At 43.2% G+C, this 22,696-nt stretch overlaps 1 protein-coding gene across 1 annotated transcript in view; it reads right to left on the bottom strand.

Moving 5' to 3' along the window:
- The window catches only part of LOC126253366 (huntingtin-like), a 549,449-nt gene that overhangs the window by 132,233 nt on the left and 394,520 nt on the right, over positions 1-22,696 (bottom strand). The window contains exons 39-40 of the mRNA XM_049954640.1: positions 17,716-17,892; positions 3,900-4,023 (exon numbers count right to left, since the gene is read on the bottom strand). Of these exons, the coding sequence (XP_049810597.1) occupies positions 3,900-4,023; positions 17,716-17,892 (301 nt within the window). The remainder of the gene's footprint in view (positions 1-3,899; positions 4,024-17,715; positions 17,893-22,696) is intronic.

Below are 22,696 nucleotides of genomic sequence, written 5' to 3' on the forward strand. Positions count from 1 at the left end.
TAGGACCAGGTGAAGCAAATGGGGAAGAAGTTGTTGAGGTTCTGGAGGTATGTGGATAGGGTGTCCTCACATTCAATCCAGATAGCAAAGATGTCATCCATGAATCTGAACCAGGTTAGGGGTTTAGAATTCTGGGGTTTTAGGAAGGATCCCTGTAGATGGACCATGAATAGGGTGGCATAGGATGGTGCCCATAGCCATACCCTGGATTTGTTTGTAGGTAATGCCTTCAAAGGAAAGGTAATTGTGGGTGAGAAAATAGTTGGTCATGGCGACTAGGAAGGAGGTTGTTGGTTTGGAATCCATAGGGCATCTGGAAAGGTAGTGTTCAATAGCAGTAAGGCGATGGGCATTAGAAATGTTAGTGTACAGGGAGGCGGCATCAATAGTGATGAGCATGGCACCGTGTGGTAAAGGGAACGGAACAGTGGAGAGCCGGTCGAGGAAGTGGTTGGTATCTTTTATATAGGAGGTTGGGTTCCAGGTAATAGGTTGAAGGTGTTGGTCTACGAGAGCTGAGATTCTCTCAGTGGGGGCACAGTAACCGGCCACAATGGGTCATCCTGGGTGGTTGGGTTTATAGACTTCAGGAAGCATGTAGAAGGTAGGAGTGCGGGGAGCGGTAGGGGTACCCCGAACATGATATCCCTCATCTCCATGACTGATTCACAACCTGCTCCGTATGGATCCTTCCCACCAACACCAGTTTTTCTGAATTGTGCTGGTGGGAACTTTCCCTGCAATACATCCTACATTCCCTAACCTTCCTGGCCTCAACCTTCATTAGTCACTGTCCTCACCCATCCAGCCCCCTCCCTGTCACAGCCGTCATTACACAGCCACACCCAGTCTTTTAATTTCTTTATATTTCTCTCCTTTCCACTACTTACCCCCCACCCCACCTCCTCCCCACCTTCTCTCCTGCCCTCCGTCTAAACTGCAGCACTTCACTGTCCACCCCCCCCCCCCCATACTATCCCTCCCCATCCCTGCCACAGCATCCTCCTTACCCCACCCAGTTGCCACTAACTTCATGCACTGGTGCTGCTGCTCACAGTGTGGTTTTAGTTGTCTGAGACTGCAGAGATGTGTGTGTGTGTGTGTGTGTGTGTGTGTGTGTGTGTGTGTGTGTGTGTGTGTGTGTGTGTGGGCACGCGCGCGTGCACGTGTGCGCTCTCGCATGCGTGCATTTGTGTCTATTGCTGACAAAGGCCTTAATGGCCAAAAGCTATAATTGTGTGAATCTTTTTGTTGTGCCTATCGTGACTCAGCATCTCCGCTTTATGGTGAGTAGCAACTTTCCTCTCTGAATTCGTTATATGTCATCAAGACTACTTTCACTGAAATAATTTTACTATAGTTTTATAGACTGCTGTTTTCCACAGACAATGTTTCACAAAATTGGTAGTCAATATATCGTCTTATTTCATGTACAGCTTGCACTTGGATTGAAGTCATTTATTACCATATGGAATTTATCATACAATGCCAGTTTACATAAAACACTTTCATGTTCTTCGCAGTTGAGAAATGCGTTCACCTCATGAGACTAAGAAGTTTCCACCCGAAATAAATTCCAGAACCAAGTAGGAGATTATGTGATGTTACAACAATTAGACTGACAATCGGTGCAAAATTTCAAAGTAGGAATGGCTAGCCAGAACTGCCAAACTATAGAGGAATGGCAAGCTATAGGAAAGAGAAATGGAGTCTGTAGGAAAACTACAGCAACCTTGGGAAAAAAAGACAAACAGCTGAATGAATATCACAGTTCAGAGTCCACAATGAAATGTAGGTTTCCTATAACACTCCGGGTAAGTCAGCTGAAAGGTCAGTGGATAGCAAAAGTTTACTACTTCCAATAGGGCCATGCCCAGTAAAGCATTGAAAGCTCTGTGGTATTAAAATGAACCTATGGGTCTTTCCCATTACCTTTCGTTACCTATTAATCCTGAAGAGACGGACACTGGAATGAGTCGAGACACTCACTCACTGAATAGTGTAGGCTTTGAACAGAGTACACACATATTTAAAAAACCTTGCATATAACTGCTCAACTTATGAAGTTGTAGTCTTTTACAGAGAACACACAGCTACGTTGTCTAATCACTGTAACTAAACTGTAACCTCCACTGGGTATTTTGTTATGTAACCAAATTTCTTACTCCCAGTCTCCCACAATAGTATCCTAGACCTATAACAAATGAAGCAGAGTTAGAAAAAGATGAAGAAGAAGAACTACATTATGCCGGAATGTCACAACAATAGTGTGTATATGCAAACTCATAATCACATAGGTTACATTTTTGTTTTGAGCTTATCCACTGATCAGTGCTTCCATTGTTTCTTTTGCATATCGTATTTTTTGGTATAATAAATTCCAATTTCAATTAAGGATTACTACACATTTACCAGTATAATGAGTGCTTCTCCTAACGTCATCAGTGCATTTTCTCTGGTGTTTGGCAGATACTGTTTCCAAATTTGCTATTGTAATCTGTTGACAGAGACAGCTCAAACAAATTCTCCTTATCACCTCTTTCAGACAGTGCCTAGTGCAAAGGAAAAATTCATTTCTTTCTCATTACAGGTAAAGTGCTTTTTAAAGTGAAATTTTATGTATAGCTTCAACAAAATAGCCCCCTATTAGTCTAGTGCAATTTATGGTTCAATGAAACACAAAGAATAAGTGATATTCCAGAACTGACTGAATAGTATGTAGCGGGACTTTGAATTTCGCCGCGCTGCACTCGTTCCCTCAGACATGAATTGTGCCGTCGCAGCGGTATGAGCACTCGACGGCAGAGAAAATACTAAAATTGTAACTCTTTTTTGTTTTCTATCCGTTTCTTGATTGTCTCTTGATAGCCGAAGCTTAAGGCAGACGTGATCTGATGCTGACGTAAAAAACTTAATAGCTAGTCTTGATCTGATTGTAATGTGTAGACATTGTGGAAGTTGTTATGAAATTCGGAGGATGGAGAGAAGCAACTAAAATAAATTGTATTTAAGATCAAGACGGTTTTGTATACATTAGAAATTCCTGGAAAATGAAACTTATTGCAAGATTTCGGAGCAGACTTTTCACGCAGAAATGAAGTAGGAGATTTTTGAAGACCTGGACGCCGCATGAAAGAAGACATTTAATCTGGTAAAGGATGAACTCTTATCTACGCCATTTCCCCCTGTCAGTTACATTTTGTTATTCTCTGTTCTTTTTCAATACTTTTTGTAGCGGAAATTGGTTTAACTTTTGCTCAAAAACGCCACAAGGACCACCCCAACAATAGCTTTCCCGAATCACGAAGTCCAATAGCTTTTCTGTAATACGAAGTCCGATTTGCTTTTCATTCTTTCCCTTTTTCATGGTCATTAAAGATTTTAAAAAAACCATTTTCACTTACGATTTCTTCCCACATTTTCAACCTTTTTCTATTTCTTCTCTTCTTATTTTTCTTTTTTTATTCACCACTACAAGTACTGTTGCTTAGTGGCAGCTGACACAGTGGGATGTTTGCTGGCACACAAAATGGGGCAAGTTGGATAAGGTAAAAAGAAAAAACAAATGTCTGCAGATATGACAAGAGTGGTAGAGGACATGCCAGTATAATTTAACTGAATATCCACAAGAGTGTTTTGGGATCACTCTACTGAATGAGCATATTACAAATTGCCACATTAAGACGCACTTTGTCTGTAATGAGAAATAAACTCTGGTTTTCCACTGACACTGGGCAATACATGAAATGTGTGATGAGCAGTATTTGTTTGGGTAGGCTTAATCTATACATTGCAAACAAAATTTCAAGTACCTGCTGAAAAATCACAGAAAATGAGGTTGGACCACATATCAAACACTAGGATTAGATTATTACACAATAATATTTATATTGGCTCACCTGGATCATGACTGCTGACTCTTCAGGTGCAGTAGTTTCAGACGGGCTCATGCTTAAAACACTTAAGAGAGCGACCCACGTTTCTTCAAACTGCTGGCGATTGATCCAACCCAGAAGCGTAACACTAGAGTGAAAAAAGTAAAGAAACAACTAAGATTAAAACACATGCTTTGAAGAACTGGGATTGTCATTCATTGAGTATCACTGATTGAACATGCAAGCAGACCAAGTTAGTGTGAACAAGTATACACAAAATCACACGAGTGCCTGCACGCAAAATGTGTTGGGGGAAAAAAAGGGAGGGAGGTTGGAGGGGGCAGGGGAGTACCCATCGCCCTGAATCTCCTCTATGGTTTGCAGAAAACATTCTTTCAACATAGTTTTAAGTTTGAGGAACAGAAAAAAGTCTGCTGGGGCTAGGTTTGGAGAATATCGTGGGTGGGGCACAAAGGGAATGTAATTTGTTATTAGATAGCTGCGGAAAAGGAATGGTGTATGTGCTGGTGCCTTCTGATGATGCAAAATCCAAGTCTGGTTTCCCCACAATTCAGTCCCCGTTCGGCACACAGAATCCCTCACGCTACGATTCTTCAGAAACTTCTCGAACAGTTATATGATGATTTCTGTGAATCACAGCAGGAACTCTTTTGGCATAGTCATCATATGTTTACTTGCTAGGTCGTACAGGATTGGGACTGTTACCAACAACATTATGCCTTCTTGAAAATGCTTAAACCACTCATAGCGCTACATGTGACTGATGTAGTCTTCCATGTATGCTTAGTTAAACAAGTTTTGCCAAGTTTGTAGTAGCCGCAGCTCGCTTACCAACTGATTGAATTCTATAGTTACACTTTGTATTAATCATGAAGTAATTATTACTAGTTTTGACATTCTGATTACCCTGTTAATTGGAACCTGGTGGATCACTTGCCATTAATAACCGAGAGTTGTGGTACTGAACTGCGCAATATGTCTTCCAAACTGGTCTTTTATGTATCAGTTCCCACTTGCTAGTGTGTTGATGTGTATTCTCAATCACTGCAGCTTACACTGTCAAAGATCTTTTATCTCCAGCTCCCTAGGACTGCACTTCCAGCTATTTTGTCAACATGAGCTTTTTTGCTGCTTATCCTCTCAGGGATCATTTCCTGCAGTTTGACCCCAATTAGCAAAATGTATTTTGCATGTTTATTTACATATATATTCAAACCTTTGTATTTTCATTTACAGAATAACAACAATAAGGAAAGGATAAATTGCTAGTCACCACAGAAAGGAGAGGATGAGTCACAGACAGGTGCCATGAAAAAGAAAATGTCAGCTGAAGGTGTCACAAAATAACGACTGCCTGGCTTTTTCTTTTTCTTTGTTGTTGTGCCCATCTGAGACTTAATGACTCCTCAATATGGAGAGTAGCAACCTATCATTGCTGTTGTTATTCCAAACTGGACATCCCACTGTATTTTTCTTTATGTGGGAATGTGTGTGCCACATAGATCCAATCCAAAAGCCTAAATTTTAATATTTTACTTTATGAATCACCTTCCCATAATTTTTCACTGATTGTATCAAAGCTTGCATGCATCGTGATATACTGTGTATCTTCAAACATTTGTGGGTGCCAAACAAAATACCTAATACATAGGGTGTTTAAAAATTAGTTATACAAAAGTAACCTTTAATTGTGCAAAAGGCAAATAACTTACAGAAATGTTTGGTACAGCAGTGAATGCAGTATATCTTCAAATTTTATTCCCGCCTAACATGGTCAGTTCCCACAGTCATCATGCAGTAGTATAACAGTGCAGAGTGTGAACAAGATTTTTTTATGGTTTAATGAACCCAAGTCCACTGTTACAATCCAGAGACAATACAAAACTACATACTGCAAGGCACCACCTCAAGCGCAAACTGCTATTAATTGGCTGTGTATCACATAGGGTGGCGGGTTGATGTTGGCCTGTAGTCTCTGATGCACCAACTGAACAAGCTCCACAGTCTTAAATTTGTAGTCTGGGTAATGAGACATGTCAGCTTAGAATTGAATACACCTAGCTTTTCAATGTTGAAGGTATTAAGGAAACAACTGTCATTCAGACCCTACAAACTGTAACTACTGCAAGCTTTAAGAGAAAGAGAAAAAAGTGAGCTGAGTTTTGTGTAGGAATGTTTAACAAAGTGCAGACTGAAGATGATTTTCTCAATAAAATTGAGTTCAGTGATGAAGTCACCATCTATACCTGCAGTAAATTGAATCGGCATAATGTTCAGATATGGGGTGAGCAGAAACTACATAACTTGGTTCGAACATGTAGGGACCTTATCTACAGTAATTGTTTTTTACTTTGTAACAAGATTTATAGTCCTTACCTTTTTGCCAAGTCATCTAGGATATGGACACAGAATTTATATTACAGCAATATGGCACACCTCCATATTATCTTTGGGAAGTTGTTGTATTTCTCTGTAAGAATTTGCTGACTTGGACTGGACATGGCAAAAGAACATCCTGGCCACCACAATCATTTGATTTGTCTTCAGTCAAATTCTATGTATGGGGTTACATTAACCCAGATAACCCTGACGTCCTTCTGGAAGGACGACGTCACTCACTGTTGAAATTATTTATTTTTGCAAATAACGCATTGTTGCAACGGACTGCGACGCATTGTTATATGAAGTAGGCAGAGTTAGTTGCGCGCTGTGACAGTCTGTTTGACGGTGTCGTTCATAGTGAGTGAGAAACTGTGTCTTGAAAATAGGGCCGATTTTACCATGGACGAAGTGACTGACCTTGTCATCGATGAGTATGTATATTTTCTTTCATATTGCGTCAATAATTCTGAAACTTGTCATATAATATCTTAAAGAATTAACCTATATTATTTATGGGTTCATATTACGATTGAAAGTTTATGTCAGTTGTAGTTCAATAATGTTTTCAACCGTCCTTCCAGAAGGACGTCAGGGTAATATGTTGTCATTTTGTATTCACAGAAAACGATGTACACTGATGGAACTTTTGGACATGTTAGAATCAAAAGATGAGGAAATACCTAATACTGGTGTGAATGTAACATTACACCCTCCTCTAAATTCAACTGATGACGTAACAGATGACGATTTGGGTGCTGAAGAAAATCCAAGTGTAGATAAATTACCAGCAAGTCAGCTCAATGCTACTGTGCTTTGTGATTTGGTCATTTTTACCAATGGTAATGCTGTGAATGCAACAAGGAAACAATCCTTCACCTCTGATGTTGTTTCAGGGCCCTCCAGCAGTACAAAAACAGCAACAATAACAACAAAAACCAAAAACAAACCAGCAAGGCTATCGAAGATTAAAGTTCTAAACCTCAAGAAATATAACTGGAAAAATGGTGAAATAGTTAATCCAACACATATATGGCCTCTAATGTTCACAGTTGGAATGAAGAAAGGGCGAACACCGCTTGAATATTTCCAACAGTTTTTTGATAACGAAGTGCTTCTAATGATGGTCACTTACACAAATCAGTACGCAGCCAAGAGAAATAGACTAGGTGATTGTTCAGAAAATGAGATGTTGGTGTTTATTGCAATACTTCTGCTAAGTGGATATGTAACAGTGTCATGCAGAAAGACGTACTGGCAATCAGATAAAGACAGTCACAACGACCTCGTAACAAATGCCATGTCCAGAGATCGATTTGACTTCATCTTTTCCAATTTGCATGTATGCAACAATGACAATTTAGATAAATCAGACCGTTTTGGGAAAATCCGCCCATTATTGTGTATGCTGAATGATAGATTCAAACAATTTGCGCCTCACGTGCGGCATTATTCTGTCGATGAATCGATGGTCCCATACTTCGGAAGTCCCGGGTGCAAACAATTCATAAAAGGGAAACCAATCCGATACGGATTCAAATTTTGGTGTGGAGGCACACGTGGTGGATATATTATTTGGCTCGAACCCTACCAAGGAGCTGGCGCGTGTAGTAAGGATTATGAAACGAAAGGTATGGGGTACGGTGTGGTAATGACTTATGTTGACCAGTTACTTCCACATGTTCCATATCGAATGTACTTTGATAACCTCTTCACCAGCGTTGAACTACTACATGACCTAAAAAGAGAGGGGCGTGGGAGCAACAGGGACAATAAGAGGAAACAGAGTTAAGAATTGTACTCTATCATCTGTAGAAAAAATGATAAAAGAAAATAGAGGATCATACGAAGTTTGTTCTGACTCAGCATCCGGGATTTCCATTGTACGTTGGAATGATAACAATGTTGTTACTGTAGCCACCAACTTTGACAGAGTGCTAACACTATGCTCTGTAGGAAGATTTTCCAGGGAACAAAAGAAAAGGATTAGTGTGCCTCAACCTAACTTATTACACTCCTACAATACGCATATGGGAGGCATAGATCGAGCTGACCAAGATGTATCCCTATATAGATGCTCTATAAGAGGGAAAAAGTGGTATTTCCCGATCATTGCACATTTTATAGACATTGCAGAGCAAAATGCCTGGGATCTTTAAAAGCACAATGAAGAACCCATAGATCATCTGACATTTCGTCATCGAATTGTCACTGCAATTCTTGAAAGTCACAAAAGAGTCACTACCAGCAGAGGACGTCCTAGTTAGAGGGCAAAACTAGATTCGAGATTTGATGGAAGAGAACATTATGTTGGTGAATTACCAACGGATGAGGTAACAAAAAAGAAGAAGCAGCTGAAATGTCGAAGTTGCCACAAAAAAACTGCTACTATGTGCATAAAATGTGATGAACCACTTCATGTTTGTTGCTTTTTGTCTTAGCATACTAGTGCATAAAATATGTGTATAGGTTATTTTATTTGTTTTTTGTATTTATTAGCTGTTTTAGCCTATAATTCAAATTTATTTATGTTTATTTGAAAGTATAAAAACTGAAACAAGTTAATTGTGCAATGTCATATACTTTAAAAACATGTTCCCTTATTGTCCTGACGTCCTTCTGGAAGGACACCCATTTTTGGAAATACTAAATAAAAATAAATACTCAAAAATTGTTTTTACTTTCTTGGTTGGTTGGTTGGTTTAAAGATTGAAGGGACCAAACTGCAAAGGTCATCGGTCGCTTGTTTCATAAAAACACAGAGCACATTGAAACTATCCACCAGTCAGGCGAAGCACTAAAAAAGAAATTCCGGGGGAAGAAAAGCCCCAAGGTCAATGGTAAGACAACACGGAAAACGGAGCACAGCAACAAAAACAACACATAGAAGAAAGGCAGAAGGAATTAAAACTGTACAGCATAGGACTGTCGCTGACTGATCACGAAAATAATAGGATGAGCCAGCCACTCAGCAGCCTAAAAGATTAGGCTGGAGTCGAATTACAACACAAAACTAAGTAAAATATACAGCACAAAAGAGGGTGTCGGAATAAAATTAGAGGGGCCTATAAAAGCCGCTTGCTCAAATAAAACTTAAAACACGATCTGCCAGAGAGACAGTGTCACCTAAAAGAGATGATAAATCACCCAGGAGATTAAAAGTTCGCCTGAGAGCGGTTAAAAGAGGACATTCCAACAATATATGGGCCACTGTCATGTTTGCACCACAAGGACAATGAGGGGGGGTCCTCTCGACGCAGCAGATGACCATGCGTCAGCCAAGAGTGACCAATGCGGAGCCTACACAGAACAACAGAATCCCTGCGAGAGGCCCGCATGGAGGAACCCCACACAGTCGTGGTCTCCTTTATTCGCCGTAGCTTGTTGGGTGCAGACAGAGTGCGCCATTCGTCTCCCCACATCCCAAAGACCCGACGGCACAACACCGATCGGAGATCAGTTGCTGGGAGGCCGATCTCCAGCGTCTGTTTGCGGGTAGCCTCTTTGGCTAACGTGTCGGTCAGTTCGTTTCCCGCTATCCCAACGTGTCCCGGGGTCCATATGAACACCACCGAACGACCACGCTGTTCAAGAGTGTAAATGGACCCCTAGATGGCACCAACAATGGGATGGTGTGGGTAGCACTGGTCGAGAGCCTGCAGACTACTGAGTGAGTCACTGCAAATGACGAAGGACTCTCCAGTGCTGGTACGAATACACTCAAGGGCACGAAAAATGGCTGTCAGTTCTGCGGTGTAAACACTGCAGCCTTCCGGCAAGGAGCGTTGGTCGACATAGTCCGCATGAGCATAAGCGTACCCCACACGGCCATCAACCATCGAGCCATCTGTATAGATAACCTCAGAGTCATGGTATGCGCCGAGGAGAGCAAGGAATTGGCGGCACAAGACTGCAGGAGGAACTGAATCTTTGGGCCATCGGGAAAGTTCCAGCCGAAGCTGCGGCCGACGAATACACCAAGGTGGTGTATGTGGGCGGACCTGGAAAGCAGATGGAAGAGGCAAAGACTCGAGTTCACTAAGGAGCGACCAAACACAGATCTCAATTGTATGGCCTGATCGCGGCCGCCAGTGTGGGATATGGACTGCTGCATTAGCAAAAAGGAGACGGTAGTTAGGGTGACAGGGCGAACAACGGACATGGGTAGCATAATTGGCTAACAGTTGTTGACGACGGATGCGAAGTGGAGGAACCCCAGCCTCAGCAAGGAGGCTGTTAACAGGGCTGGTGCGGAATGCTCCTGTCGTCTGTCGAACCCCACAGTGGTGAACGGGGTCCAGCAGCTGCAACGCTGAGGGCGACGCCGAGCCATACGCCACGCTCCCATAATCGAGTCGGGACAGCACGAGGGCTTTGTAGAGCTGCAGCAGCGTTTTACGATTTGCACCCCAAGTTGTGTTGCTGAGGCAGCGGAGGGCATTCAGATGCTGCCAGCACTGATGCTTGAGCTGACGAATATGTGGAAGCCAAGTAAGCCGGGCATCGAACACCAATCCCAGAAAACGGTAAGTGTCAACAACCCTGATGGATGGACAGTCCGACGCCGACATAAGTGCATAACACAAGTCTTTGCAGGAGAAAAGTGAAACCCATGGGCGAGGGCCCACGCCTGCGCCTTGCGTATGGCTCCCTGCAACCGACATTCTGCAACACTAATGGTGGAGGAGCTGAAAAAGATGCAGAAATCGTCAGCATATAACGTGGGTGAGACAGACGACCCCACTGCTGCTGCAAGGCCATTAATGGCCACAAGGAAAAGTGGAATGCTCAATACAGAGCCCTGTGTAACGCCGTTTTCCTGGACATGAAGGGAACTATGGGATGTGCCAAGTAAAATGCGGAATGTCCGAACAGATAAAAAATTCTAAATAAAAATGGGGAGAGAGCCCCGGAGTCCCCACCTGTGCAACGTGGCGAGAATATGGTGCCATCACGTCGTGTCATATGCTCTGGAGAGGTCGAAATGACGGAGACGAGGTGTTGGCACCTGGAAAAAGCAGTGCGGATTGCAGACTCGAGAAAGACCAAAGTATTGGCGGTGGAATGGCCCTGTCAGAAGCCGCTCTGGCACGAAGCCAGATATCCCCGAAACTCGAGCAGCCAACACAGCCTTCGACTCACCATACATTCCAGTAGCTTGCACAGAGTGTTTGTCAAGCTGATGGGCCGATAGCTATCCACATTAAGCGGGTCCTTACAAGGCTTCAGCACCGGAGTGATAGTACTTTCTCGCCACTGCGACGGAAAGACACCATTGCCCCATATACGGTTGAAGATGGCAAGAACACATCGCTGACAGTCCGGGGACGTGTGTTTGAGCATCTGATTGTGTATGCCATCTGGCCCACAGGCTGTATCAGGGCACTGTGCCAGGGCGCTTTGGAGTTCCCACGAACTAAATGGGGCGTTATAAGCCTCAGGGTGGCGAGAAGCAAAAGAAAGCCGTTTTCCTTCCTCCCGGCGTTTTAGTGCGCGAAACGCAAGCGGGTAATTCCCTGATGCAGACGCCTGAACACAGTGCTGAGCAAAACGCTCAGCGATTACATCGGCACCAGTGCATAGCGCCCCGTTGATGGAAAGCCCTGGGACACCTGTAGAGTGCTGCAATCCATAAATGCACCGAATCTTCATCCACACCTGGGAGGGTGAAGTACGGGACCCAATGGTGGAAACGTACCTCTCCCAGCACTCCTGTTTCCGCCGGTTGATGAGCCTCTGGACATGAGCACGGAGACGTTTGAAGAAAATGAGGTTCTCCAAAGACGGGTGCCGCCTATGGCGCTGAAGAGCCCGCTGACGCTCTTTAATGGCTTCAGCGACCTCCGGCGACCACCAAGGCACTGACTTTCGCTGGGGCACCCTAACAAACGAGGAATGGTACGCTCTGCAGCAGAAACAATGGCTGCAGTCAGTGTCTCAACCGCCACATTGATGGTACCGTGGGGGAGAGGTTCAACAGTGGCAGAAGAGGAGAACACTGCACAGTTTGCCTTGCTAAATACCCATCTGGGCAAGCGTTCAGGGGAGCGACGCTGGGGTAGTGAAAGGAAGATGGGAAAATGGTCGCTACCACACAAGTCGTCATGGACTCTCCAGTGGACCAATGGTACAAGCCCTGGGCTGCACAACGACAGATCTATGGCCGAGAACGTGCCATGCGCCACACTGAAATGTGTGGCGGCGCCAGTGTTTAAGAGGCAGAGGTCGAGTTGGGAGATGAGATTCTCGACAGCTCTGCCTCGGCCAGTAATCTTCGTTCCACCCCACAGGGGATTGTGGGTGTTAAAATCTCCCAGGAGAAGAAAAGGCGTGGGGAGTTGGGTGACAAGTGCAGCCAATTCGGTCAAGGGGACTGTATCACCTGGAGGGAGATAGACACTACAGACGGTTATGTCCTGGGTAGTCCTTACGTGGACAGCCACAGCTTCCAATGATGTTTGACGGAGCACAGGAGCAGAGGTAAGGACATACACGCAGGCTCCACCTGACATACTATTGTAAGTGCTACGGTTACAGTAATAGCCCCTGTATCCACGAAGGACAGGGGTCCACATTGCCGGGAACCAGGTTTCCTGGAGGGCAATGCAGAAAGCAGGTGTCATGCTTAGAAGCTGGCGTAGCTCAGGTAGATGGCTAAAATAACCGCCACAATTCTACTGGAGGATGGTACAAAGCCTGTCCTGTAGGGGCATGAAGGCACTGAAAAGGCAAATTACTTCGCAGAGTCACATGCTGCCACCGACTGAGTGACTGATGTCGCAACTTCCATCATTTCTGATGAGACTGCGAGATCCAGGTCATCAGGGGACGCAAAGAGCTCGACCTCATTCTCAGAGGATGAACTGACAGGAAGTCGTGGCGCGGGAACCACTGGGTCCTTATTCTTTTTAGAGAGCTTCCTCTTCTCTCTCTTGTCTTTGGGAGGAGGGTGCGCATGCTGGGAGGGCTTTCCTGACGTATTGTCAGGAACAGAGGAAGAGCGTGAAGCCCTTCGACCAGCAGCTGGTGGCTTCTTCAGCCACTGGCTAGTGTCTTGTGAGACATTGGTAGAGTCCTTGGAAGGGACTCCCCCAAGGGACCCCTTCTGAACGAAGGAGGCCGGAGGAGGCTGTTGCATCTCTGGCGGAGTAGCCGGAGAGGGCTGTCGCTTCTCCGGCTGAGAGGTGGGGACTGACATCCCCGGTTGTTCGGGCCGCACTGCTCCCAAACTGGGCATTTCAGGAGTAGTGGAAGAGAGAGTGGCCCATACCAGCGGTGGGGCAGGCGTAACTTGATTACTCTGTGGGCCAACGGAGAAGGGAGTCTTTGCGGGAACTGGTGGCGTCAGTGTGACGGTAGCATAACTCCTCAACATAGGTGTGGGGTTGAGTCGTTCCAGCTTCTTCTTTGCCTCTTGGTAAGTTAAACGGTCCAAGGTCTTAATTTCTTGTATCTTCCGCTCTCGTTGGTAGACTGCACAGTCTGGTGAGCAGGGAGAATGATGCTCCCCACAGTTAACGCAGGTGGGAGGCGGAGCACATGGAGCATTAGGATGCGAAGGTCGTCCACAATCACGACACGTGGGGCTGGCAGTGCACCTGGAGGACATGTGTCCAAATTTCCAGCACTGGAAGCATCGCATAGGGGGCGGGATATAGGGCTTGACATCGCACCGGTAGATCATGACCTTGACCTTCTCAGGCAAGCAGTCGCCCTCAAAGGCCAGGATGAAGGCACCGGTAGTGACCCTATTATCCTTGGGCCCCCTAAAGACACGACGGACAAAGTGTACACCTCGTCGTGCCAGGTTCTCCCGTAGCTCGTCATGAGACTGTAGCAGAAGATCTTTATGAAAAATAATGCCTTGGACTAAATTTAAGGACTTATGGGGTGTGACGGTAACGGGGATGTCACCGAGCTTCTCACAGGCGAGTAATGCCCGGGACTGTGCAGATGAAGCTACTTGTATCAGAATGGCCCCGCTCCTCATTTTGGAAAGAGACGCCACTTCCCCAAACTTATCTTCGAGATTGTGCACAAAGAAAAGAAGCTTAGTCCCCAAAAACGAATCCCCATCAGTTCTGCTGGATACAAGGTATCGCGGTGAATATGGCTCCTGTCTGTCTGCAGCCCTACGTTCCTCCCATGGTGTGGCTAGGGAAGGGAACAAGTTGGGGTTACATGTCACAGCGCTAAATTCCACCTTACCACGCTTAGAGACATTGGCGGTCGGGCGACCACCAGATTGAGATTTCACCCGCTTCATTGCGGGACATCCGCCCCGATGCCACCCACTTCGACCAGGGGCTCTCCCTACGGGCGCCACCCAGCCACAGCAAAGGCCACCTGGCAGGATGGCCGTTGCTGGGAGTCCCGATGCCCCAAAGAGACGGGCATCTACTCCTTGGCTTACGTGGGGAGGTGTCAGCTCAGGCATCGGCAGTACGATCCCTGTATTGTCAGAGGGCTACAACCTAGAGGGTGCATGACGACCCCACCACAACGGGCTGGCTACCGTGCTGGATTTTGGGTGCCATGGGTAGTCCATAGTGATGGCGGGTGCAGATGGTGACGCACTAAGGGCGTAACTTACACAATCCATCAGGCGTGTATACCCAAAATGAGGGATGGAGGGTGCAATTATGACGCCAAGACGATAAAGAGTGCCAAGGTCTTAGGGCACAGAGGACTGATGGTGCACCACGTAAGGTGTCCTTCCCCAAAAGGCTCGTACTTCTGTTGAATTTGGAAAAATGGAGGTCAAACCCCAATGGGGACCATCACATTAAAGGCCGAAACAGTTGAGACTCCTTTTAGTCGCCTCTTAAGACAGGCAGGAATACCGCGGGCTTATTCTTACCCCCGAACTCGCAGGGGGGTTTACTTTCTTCCTTACAACCTTGTGAATGAATGTAGATAAGATATAAATCAATTTTGAAAAAAAAATAAAATAAAATAATTCTAGACTATCTGGGTTAAAGACTGAGTGTTCGTCCTCTGCATCTGGGAAACGTCAATGGGCTGTGACAATGGATAACACAAATAGTTGCCACCATATATCAAGACTTGTTTCATAGGATTTGGCATGAAAATGATTACAGATGAGACCCACACTGAACATTTGTTTAAATAAAAATTTAGAAGATGCACTGCATTTAGTGCTGTATCAAACATTTCTGTAAGTTATTTATCTTTTTCGCAATCAAAGGTTAATTTTGTATAACTAATTTATAAACACCCTGTATCATTAATAGTAAACTAAAATTGTGCTTCTTAGAAAATTATAGCATCAGTATCCTTCTTCAAATCCACATATTCCCTAATTTCATATTTTTGGCGCTTACGATAGTTACATGTAAAATATTTCGTAATTAACAATAAGCTACAGTAGTTTATTTGAATAAACTTTTGCACCAATGTATTTTCAGAAACTTGTTTCCTTCTCATTGCAGTGAAAGTATTTGTATGATTAGTGCAACATTTCCAGTTTTACACTCACTGAACTGTTTTTACAAAAGGCAGTGTCTGGAATTTTATGATTATGATGTAAACTTAACTCTTACAAAATGAACTGCTGCTTTGTAATATTGTGTTTTATGCACATTATAACTATCGCAATGAGTTCCATTTACTTTCACACTTCAGCAGTAGTGTTGGGGGCAACATCTGTTGTACAACTGCGCTCTTTTTTGCATTGTTACCTGAATCCGTTAATGAGCATAGCCTTGACAAAAGTTCAGAACTCAAAGTTAGCACCAAGGAATTTGTAACTTAAATCCTTAGTTTTTATCTCATTATTTACACACACAGTTTTCTTGAGTATTGTATTGTTGTAGTTTCAGATCTTAAACAGAACTTGCAAGTACAATCCTCTATAATGAATAATGTCTCCTCTGAAGAAAGTACAGAATTTAATACTGCTCACCCACTTTATCGCAAGTGGTAGATCTAGGGGCCCTGTACTGGGGAAGGACAGAAATGGGAAAACTCGAGGCACTTCATCCATCCCCCTAGCCAACGAGCCTGAGGGGCTGTCCTCCACTCGAACTGAACCTGAGTGAGAGAGGCACATTGCACCAGTTGAGAAGCCTGCTCTGACCCATGTCACAGGAAGCAAGTGTGAAAGGGAAGGAATCTGTTAATTGTTAGTGGTTTGAACATACACCAAACCATGGAGCCCTTTACGGAAATGGCAGCTAGGGACAGGAAGGATTGTCTTGCGCACTCTGGGTGAATTTCTGGAGGCCACATTCAACATTCTGATGAGGCCATTCTGACAAATATCAAGGGAAAAAGGTGCACCCAACTTCAGGTTATGGCACATGTGTTGGAACACATGATGGTGTGTTTTGAGTATGGTGTCAAACCTGAATCATTCCAGCGTCTGGCAGAGAAGGTTCAGAAGACCATCCTCATTTACAGACTTTCAATGGAGCTCATAATATGCAGCATTGGTCCCAGAACTGATTGGGACTTCCCAATCTGAGCTGAGTGGAAGGCTTGAACCAGAGACTTTGAAGGTCCTGTGACAAACTAGCCTGTGACTTCCCAGACTTATGGCATATGGTTGAAAACTGTAGGGTCTACTGGGAACTTGTTTTAAATATTCATAAATGTAAAACTGTACAACACTTAATAAAATTACGAAAAGTAGTATCCTCTGACTATAACATAAATGAGTCACAAGTGGAACCTGTCAACTCATATAAATAATCTGGCGAGACAATTTGTAGATATAAGAAATGGAATGGATTCAACTGCTTACAAATCATTTGTGTCCCATCTAAGATTACTGCTCAAATCTGTGGGACATACACCAAACAGCAGTAACTGGAGATACAGTACATATACAAAGAAGAGAACATGAACTGTTAACATTTACAGTTTTAATTCAGTCACAGGAGAGAATCATGGAAATATAGAAAAATCTAAATTTGCTCGAATTTGAAGACAGGCACCAACTATCTCACAAACACCAATTTACAGAGTTTCAAGGAGTAGTATTATGTGAAGAATCTCAGAGATATTCTTCAGTGCGCGTGCACACGCACACGCGCGCGCGCGCGTACACACACACACACACACACACACACACACACACACACACACACACACACACACACCACCCCTGTTGGGACCTTGAAGAAATAGTGAGACTAACTGCAGGACACACAGAGGGATTTACACAGCCTTTCTTCCTGCACTCCATATGTTACTCGAATGGAAAGAAACCCTAACATGTGGTACTTTGTTAAGTACCCTCCGCCATGCACTTCACTGTGGTCTGGAGTATCTATAACTGTAGCTGCAGGTGTAGATGTAGATATATGTGTGTGTGCTATTGAGTAGAACATTAACCGATAAGCTCAAATACTTGCAAAGCACCTAAAATAATTAATGAGTGAATATTCACAAACTTCAGTAAGAGATCAGTACAAACCGGAAAATTAGCTGCTGCAACAAATCAATATCCTGAAGGTACTCCACAGGGATTGGTGGGACATGAGTCTTTGCTGGTCCTTTCAGTTCCACTTGCCATCCATGTCGCCAGACATCCGGTGGTGTGATAACGTACGAGTTGATTAGGGGCATGCGCGATAAACACACTATCAGTTTCCTAAACAGAAAACAAAGTGCTTTTTTGCAAAATAAAAATAACACAATACATTTGAAAAACAAATTAGGCTGTTAGATAAAATCCAATATCATCAGTGGAGAAGAAATGGGGCAAGTGTGAATATGAATAGCTGATCTATCTTCAAGTAGAAGGTATAAAAAGCAGCTTCTTCTAAAAGAAAAACTTACCTTTCAAAAGACGTAAAATTCAACTACCTCATATATCTCACCTTACGTAGTCTAAAATGTTCCTCTTTTTATGATGTGGGCTTGCCTCATGAAAGCTTTTTAATATTGAAGTTATTATAAGCTGTTACTATGATCTACAAGGTGTTTAACATTGAGTGATGCTAGATCACACAAAGACGACGATTTTTTTTTTCATTACGGAATATATATGAGGTGTGATCAAAAAGTATAGGGAATTTTTTATTTCACAGGCTTTATACACTCAATTTTCAAAATATGTTTTACCTTGCTGGTACACATGTTCCTGATGTATGCTTGTATTTTCAACTGTTTTGAATACTCTGTTCATTACTGACAGTCAAAAAATTTGTGTGTGTTTTGGAGTGCTTCATTAATTTTTACTTCAGAAAAAGATGGATCAAACAATATTCATTAAATTTTGCTTGAAAAATGGAATAAAGTGCAGCACCACATTTGAAATGTTGACTGTGGGTTTTGGTGAATCTACTATCAGTAAGACGAGAATTTATGAGTGGTATAAATGTTTCAAAGAGGGTTGAGAAGATGTTGGAGATGATAACTGCCCTGGTGCCCTACCACTTTAATTACTGATGGCAAGACGGAAGAAGTAAAGAAAATGGTTCTGGAAAATCCCTGAATCTCAATCAAAGAGGTTGGTAGTGATGTCGGCATATTCTTTGGCTCATGCCAAGCAATTTTTTTATTTTTATTTTTATTTTTTTTATGTTTTGGGGATGAAGTACGTAGCAGCATAGTTTTTTCCTATATTGTTGAATTTCGACCAAAAGTGACTTCAGTCAGGAATTGCTGAATGAAGTCGACAACAAACCGTAACTTCTAAAGAAGATTGTAAGGGGTGATGAAACATGGGTTTACGGGTGTGATGTATAAACCAAGGTATAACGATCCCAGTGGAAACTACCTGAAGGTCCAAGACCGAAAAAAAATTTGACGAGTTCAGTCACATGTGATGGTCCTTCTCACTGTATTCTTTGATTACAATGGAACAGTGCATCATGTATTCCTGCCTTATATTATACGGTCAATAACAAACATTGTCTGGAAGTTAGGCACCATTTCCGTGAAACAGCCCAAAGAAAATGACAAGAACTGTGGAAAAACTACTCTTGGAAATTGCATCATGATAATGCTTCTGTTCACACTTCAATGCTTGTTCATGATTTTTGTGGCCAAAAAAAAAAAAAAAAACCATTATGTTGCCTCAGCCTCTGTATCTTCTTTCTATTCTTGAGGCTGGAGAGAACCACAAAAGGCCATCATTTTGCCACCACTGATGAGATAAAAACAGAATCACTGAAGGAATTCAAACCATAACGAAAAGTGAGTTCCACAACCGCTTCCAAGGCCGGAAAAAGTATTGGTACAAATGTATTATATTTAAGGGGGACAAAGTTGATGTTCATGAATAAATACAGATTCTTTATGACAAGCAAAAATTTCCATTACTTTCTGATCACATTTCATATATTTTGTCCTCTCTTTACGAGTTATGCGCACGGTCGTGATGGGCACCACCATCTAGCAACCCGCTGCACAGCTCCTAGTGAGATTGTTATTCTGGGAAGTCATACCAGTTCCAGCAATCAGTTTGTGTTGTAATACTTTCACCAGACTGCATCTTACCAGTGCTGCATCCAGCTTGCATTCTTGTAATACTTTACCTTCAGTGTATATCATCTTACTAGTCCTGAATTCAGGTTTTCTTGCTGTTAGTAACAGCAAGTAAGGATTTGATGAGCTCACTGACTTGATTGTGTGTTACAGTGAGATGAGGGGAAATGAAAGACCAGTTCTTTGTATCTATGAAAATCGGTTCCCTAACAGAAGACACCCACAACACAGTACCTTTGCAGAAATTCATGGACACACATGAGAAAAAGGGGATTCACATTCTAAACATGTTGGTGCTGGTAGATGTGATGTGAAAATACCAGAACTTGAGGGTGAAGCGAACTATAAATATATCAATCAATCTTCAAGTGGTATATGTGCTACAGCCCATTCTATGGGAGTACAACCTACAGATGTACCATCTTCAAATTGTGTAGGTTTTACAACCAGCTGATTAACCACATCCTACATAGTCTGTGCAGTGGTTTGTACACCAGATGATGTTGCCTTCCACACATGTTTTATTTACAGATGACGCCTCCTTTATGTCATTTTAACAGCAAGAACAGCCACATCTGGGGTGACGAGAACTCGAACGTGGTTGGTGTTAGGTCACACCAATAAAGGTTCTCCATAAACGTAAAGGTAAGAATTGGGAATAATCATCTTTTAGATCCTGTAATACTGCCACCTATGTTAACTGGAGCCCTTACTTACAGTTCCTGCAGACCACACTTCCAGTATTGCTGGACAATCTACCTCTTGCTGCACCTAGAGCCTTCTGGTAATAGCATCATGGAGTCCCAGCACATTTCAGTGTTGATGCATGAGCACAGCTAACTGTTGATTTTGGGAAACATTTGATAAGTCGAGGAAGAGCTGCTGAGTGGCTGAAACATTCACCTGACTTGATTATTTTCTTTGAGTGCATGTAAAGAGTACAGTTTATGTTACTCAAACAGCCACTAGAACTGAGCTGATAGTTCAAATCACTGATGCATTCCAACAAATCTGACAGGACCATGACAAGCTCTCCAGAGCTGGACAGGCACTGATACAAAGGTATGCAGTTTGTATTGAGGTGAAAGATAGCTTGCTTGAACCATTCATATAAATTATTGCCAGAACATGCCTAATAATAACAATAAACAGTAATTTTTGTACAACTGTAGTTAATCATTATTATAACCTTAAGGACACATACTATAAGTTCGTTAACAACTAATTATCCTCTTTGTGTAACCTATCATTTCTCGAAGTTTGATGCTGATGTCCTAAAACACTCTCTACACAGTTTACATATTATACAGAATGCTGTTAAATTTTTTAAACACAAGGAGGGGAATTTACTGTCATGAATTGCTTGCAAAGAATTTGAATAAATACTATGCACTTGCCAATATACACTACCTGACAAAAAAAGAATGAAGCACCCAGAAGGGGAGGATGAAACAAAATATTGTTATTGTTATTTGCATCAATGGAAAATCCAGGATGGATTACAAAAATATTACGAAAAGGAAAGGCACAACAGACTGTCAGAAAGCGAGCATTCAACCAACAAGGCCTTTGTTGGAAATCGACAATACACACACAAACACAACACCCCCCCCCCCCCCCCCCTCTCTCTCTCTCTCTCTCTCTCTCTCACACCACACCACACCACACACACACACACACACACACACACACACACAACTGGAGACCATGATCGCGCGCGCGCGCGTGTGTGTGTGTGTGTGTGTGTGTGTGTGTGTGTGTTCCTGATGAAGACTTGTTGGTCGAAAGCTCACTTTCTGTCAGTCTTTTTGTTGTGCCTATCTGTGACTCAGCATCTTCGCTGTATGGTGAGTAGCAACTATCCTTTTCATAATATTGTTATTGTTATTTTGGTGATTACAAAATCAAGTAAAATTTACAATGGACTTGTCAGTATGAGCCCTCTTGCTAGTATGACATTGCACCTTCTGTGGCCTGCAGACAATGGTCCTTATTTGGTTGGGAAGGATGTCATAAAGCTATTGTATCTTCTTCTGTGGCAAGAGCCAACACGTAACTGTTGTGACTGGTCCTTGATATTCTGGATACAGACACTGGTGTGGAGATGACTTCTGTGGTGGCCTCACATGTTCTGTTGAAGACAAATTTGGGAATCTTGCTGGCCATGGGAGTACCTTAAAACCATACAGACAGTTCATGGAGACATGTGTATTGTGTGGACGAACACTGTCCTATTGGAAAATGGCACCACAATACTGTCACAACTCATGAACATATGAGGATGTGGGACATCTGTGCTGTACCACTGTGCCTCCAAAGTTCCCTTAATCACTAACAGCTGTGACCTGAATTCAAATCTGATGGGTCCTTGCACCATGACACCAAGAGTAACATCATTGTATGGGACCCCACCTCAGGTAGCCACCACACTCACCAGCGATGTTCATTCGAAGTACTGCAAAACCGCGAGCCACTGATGAAAACAATATGATGCCATTCATCAGCAGTCCATGCTTCCTGCTCGTAGAACCACTCTGTGTGTTAATGGCGGCCCATGTATGGTTCAGTAACTCCCTAGTCCACCTGCTGCTAGCCTCCAAACAATGGCTCAGGGTGAAGTAGAATGTTGCAGGGAGTCTATTACTTGTACTCAAACAGTCAGATGGTAGGCGCAGATGCGAAGGGGTTACGATACGCTTAGTGCAAAATACAGCAATCCTCCCCTGTGTTTCTCACATGTAGTTGAGCGAAACCTTGCTGATAGTACATCTGCCCTCACATACCCGTGCAGTCCAGTATCAGCCAACGGCCACATTCAAATGCTTCACATATTTGGATACTGCAGGATTCAATCAGATGGCCAAATGGAGAACCACAATGAAGCCCCTTCTGGTCTCTCCCAGATGATGATAATGCTGTCCTTGAAGAGTAGGCATCATCACCATGTCCTTTATAATGATCAC

This window comes from Schistocerca nitens, chromosome 4 (genome assembly GCF_023898315.1).
Source record: "Schistocerca nitens isolate TAMUIC-IGC-003100 chromosome 4, iqSchNite1.1, whole genome shotgun sequence".
NCBI classification, from domain to species: Eukaryota; Metazoa; Arthropoda; class Insecta; order Orthoptera; family Acrididae; genus Schistocerca; species Schistocerca nitens.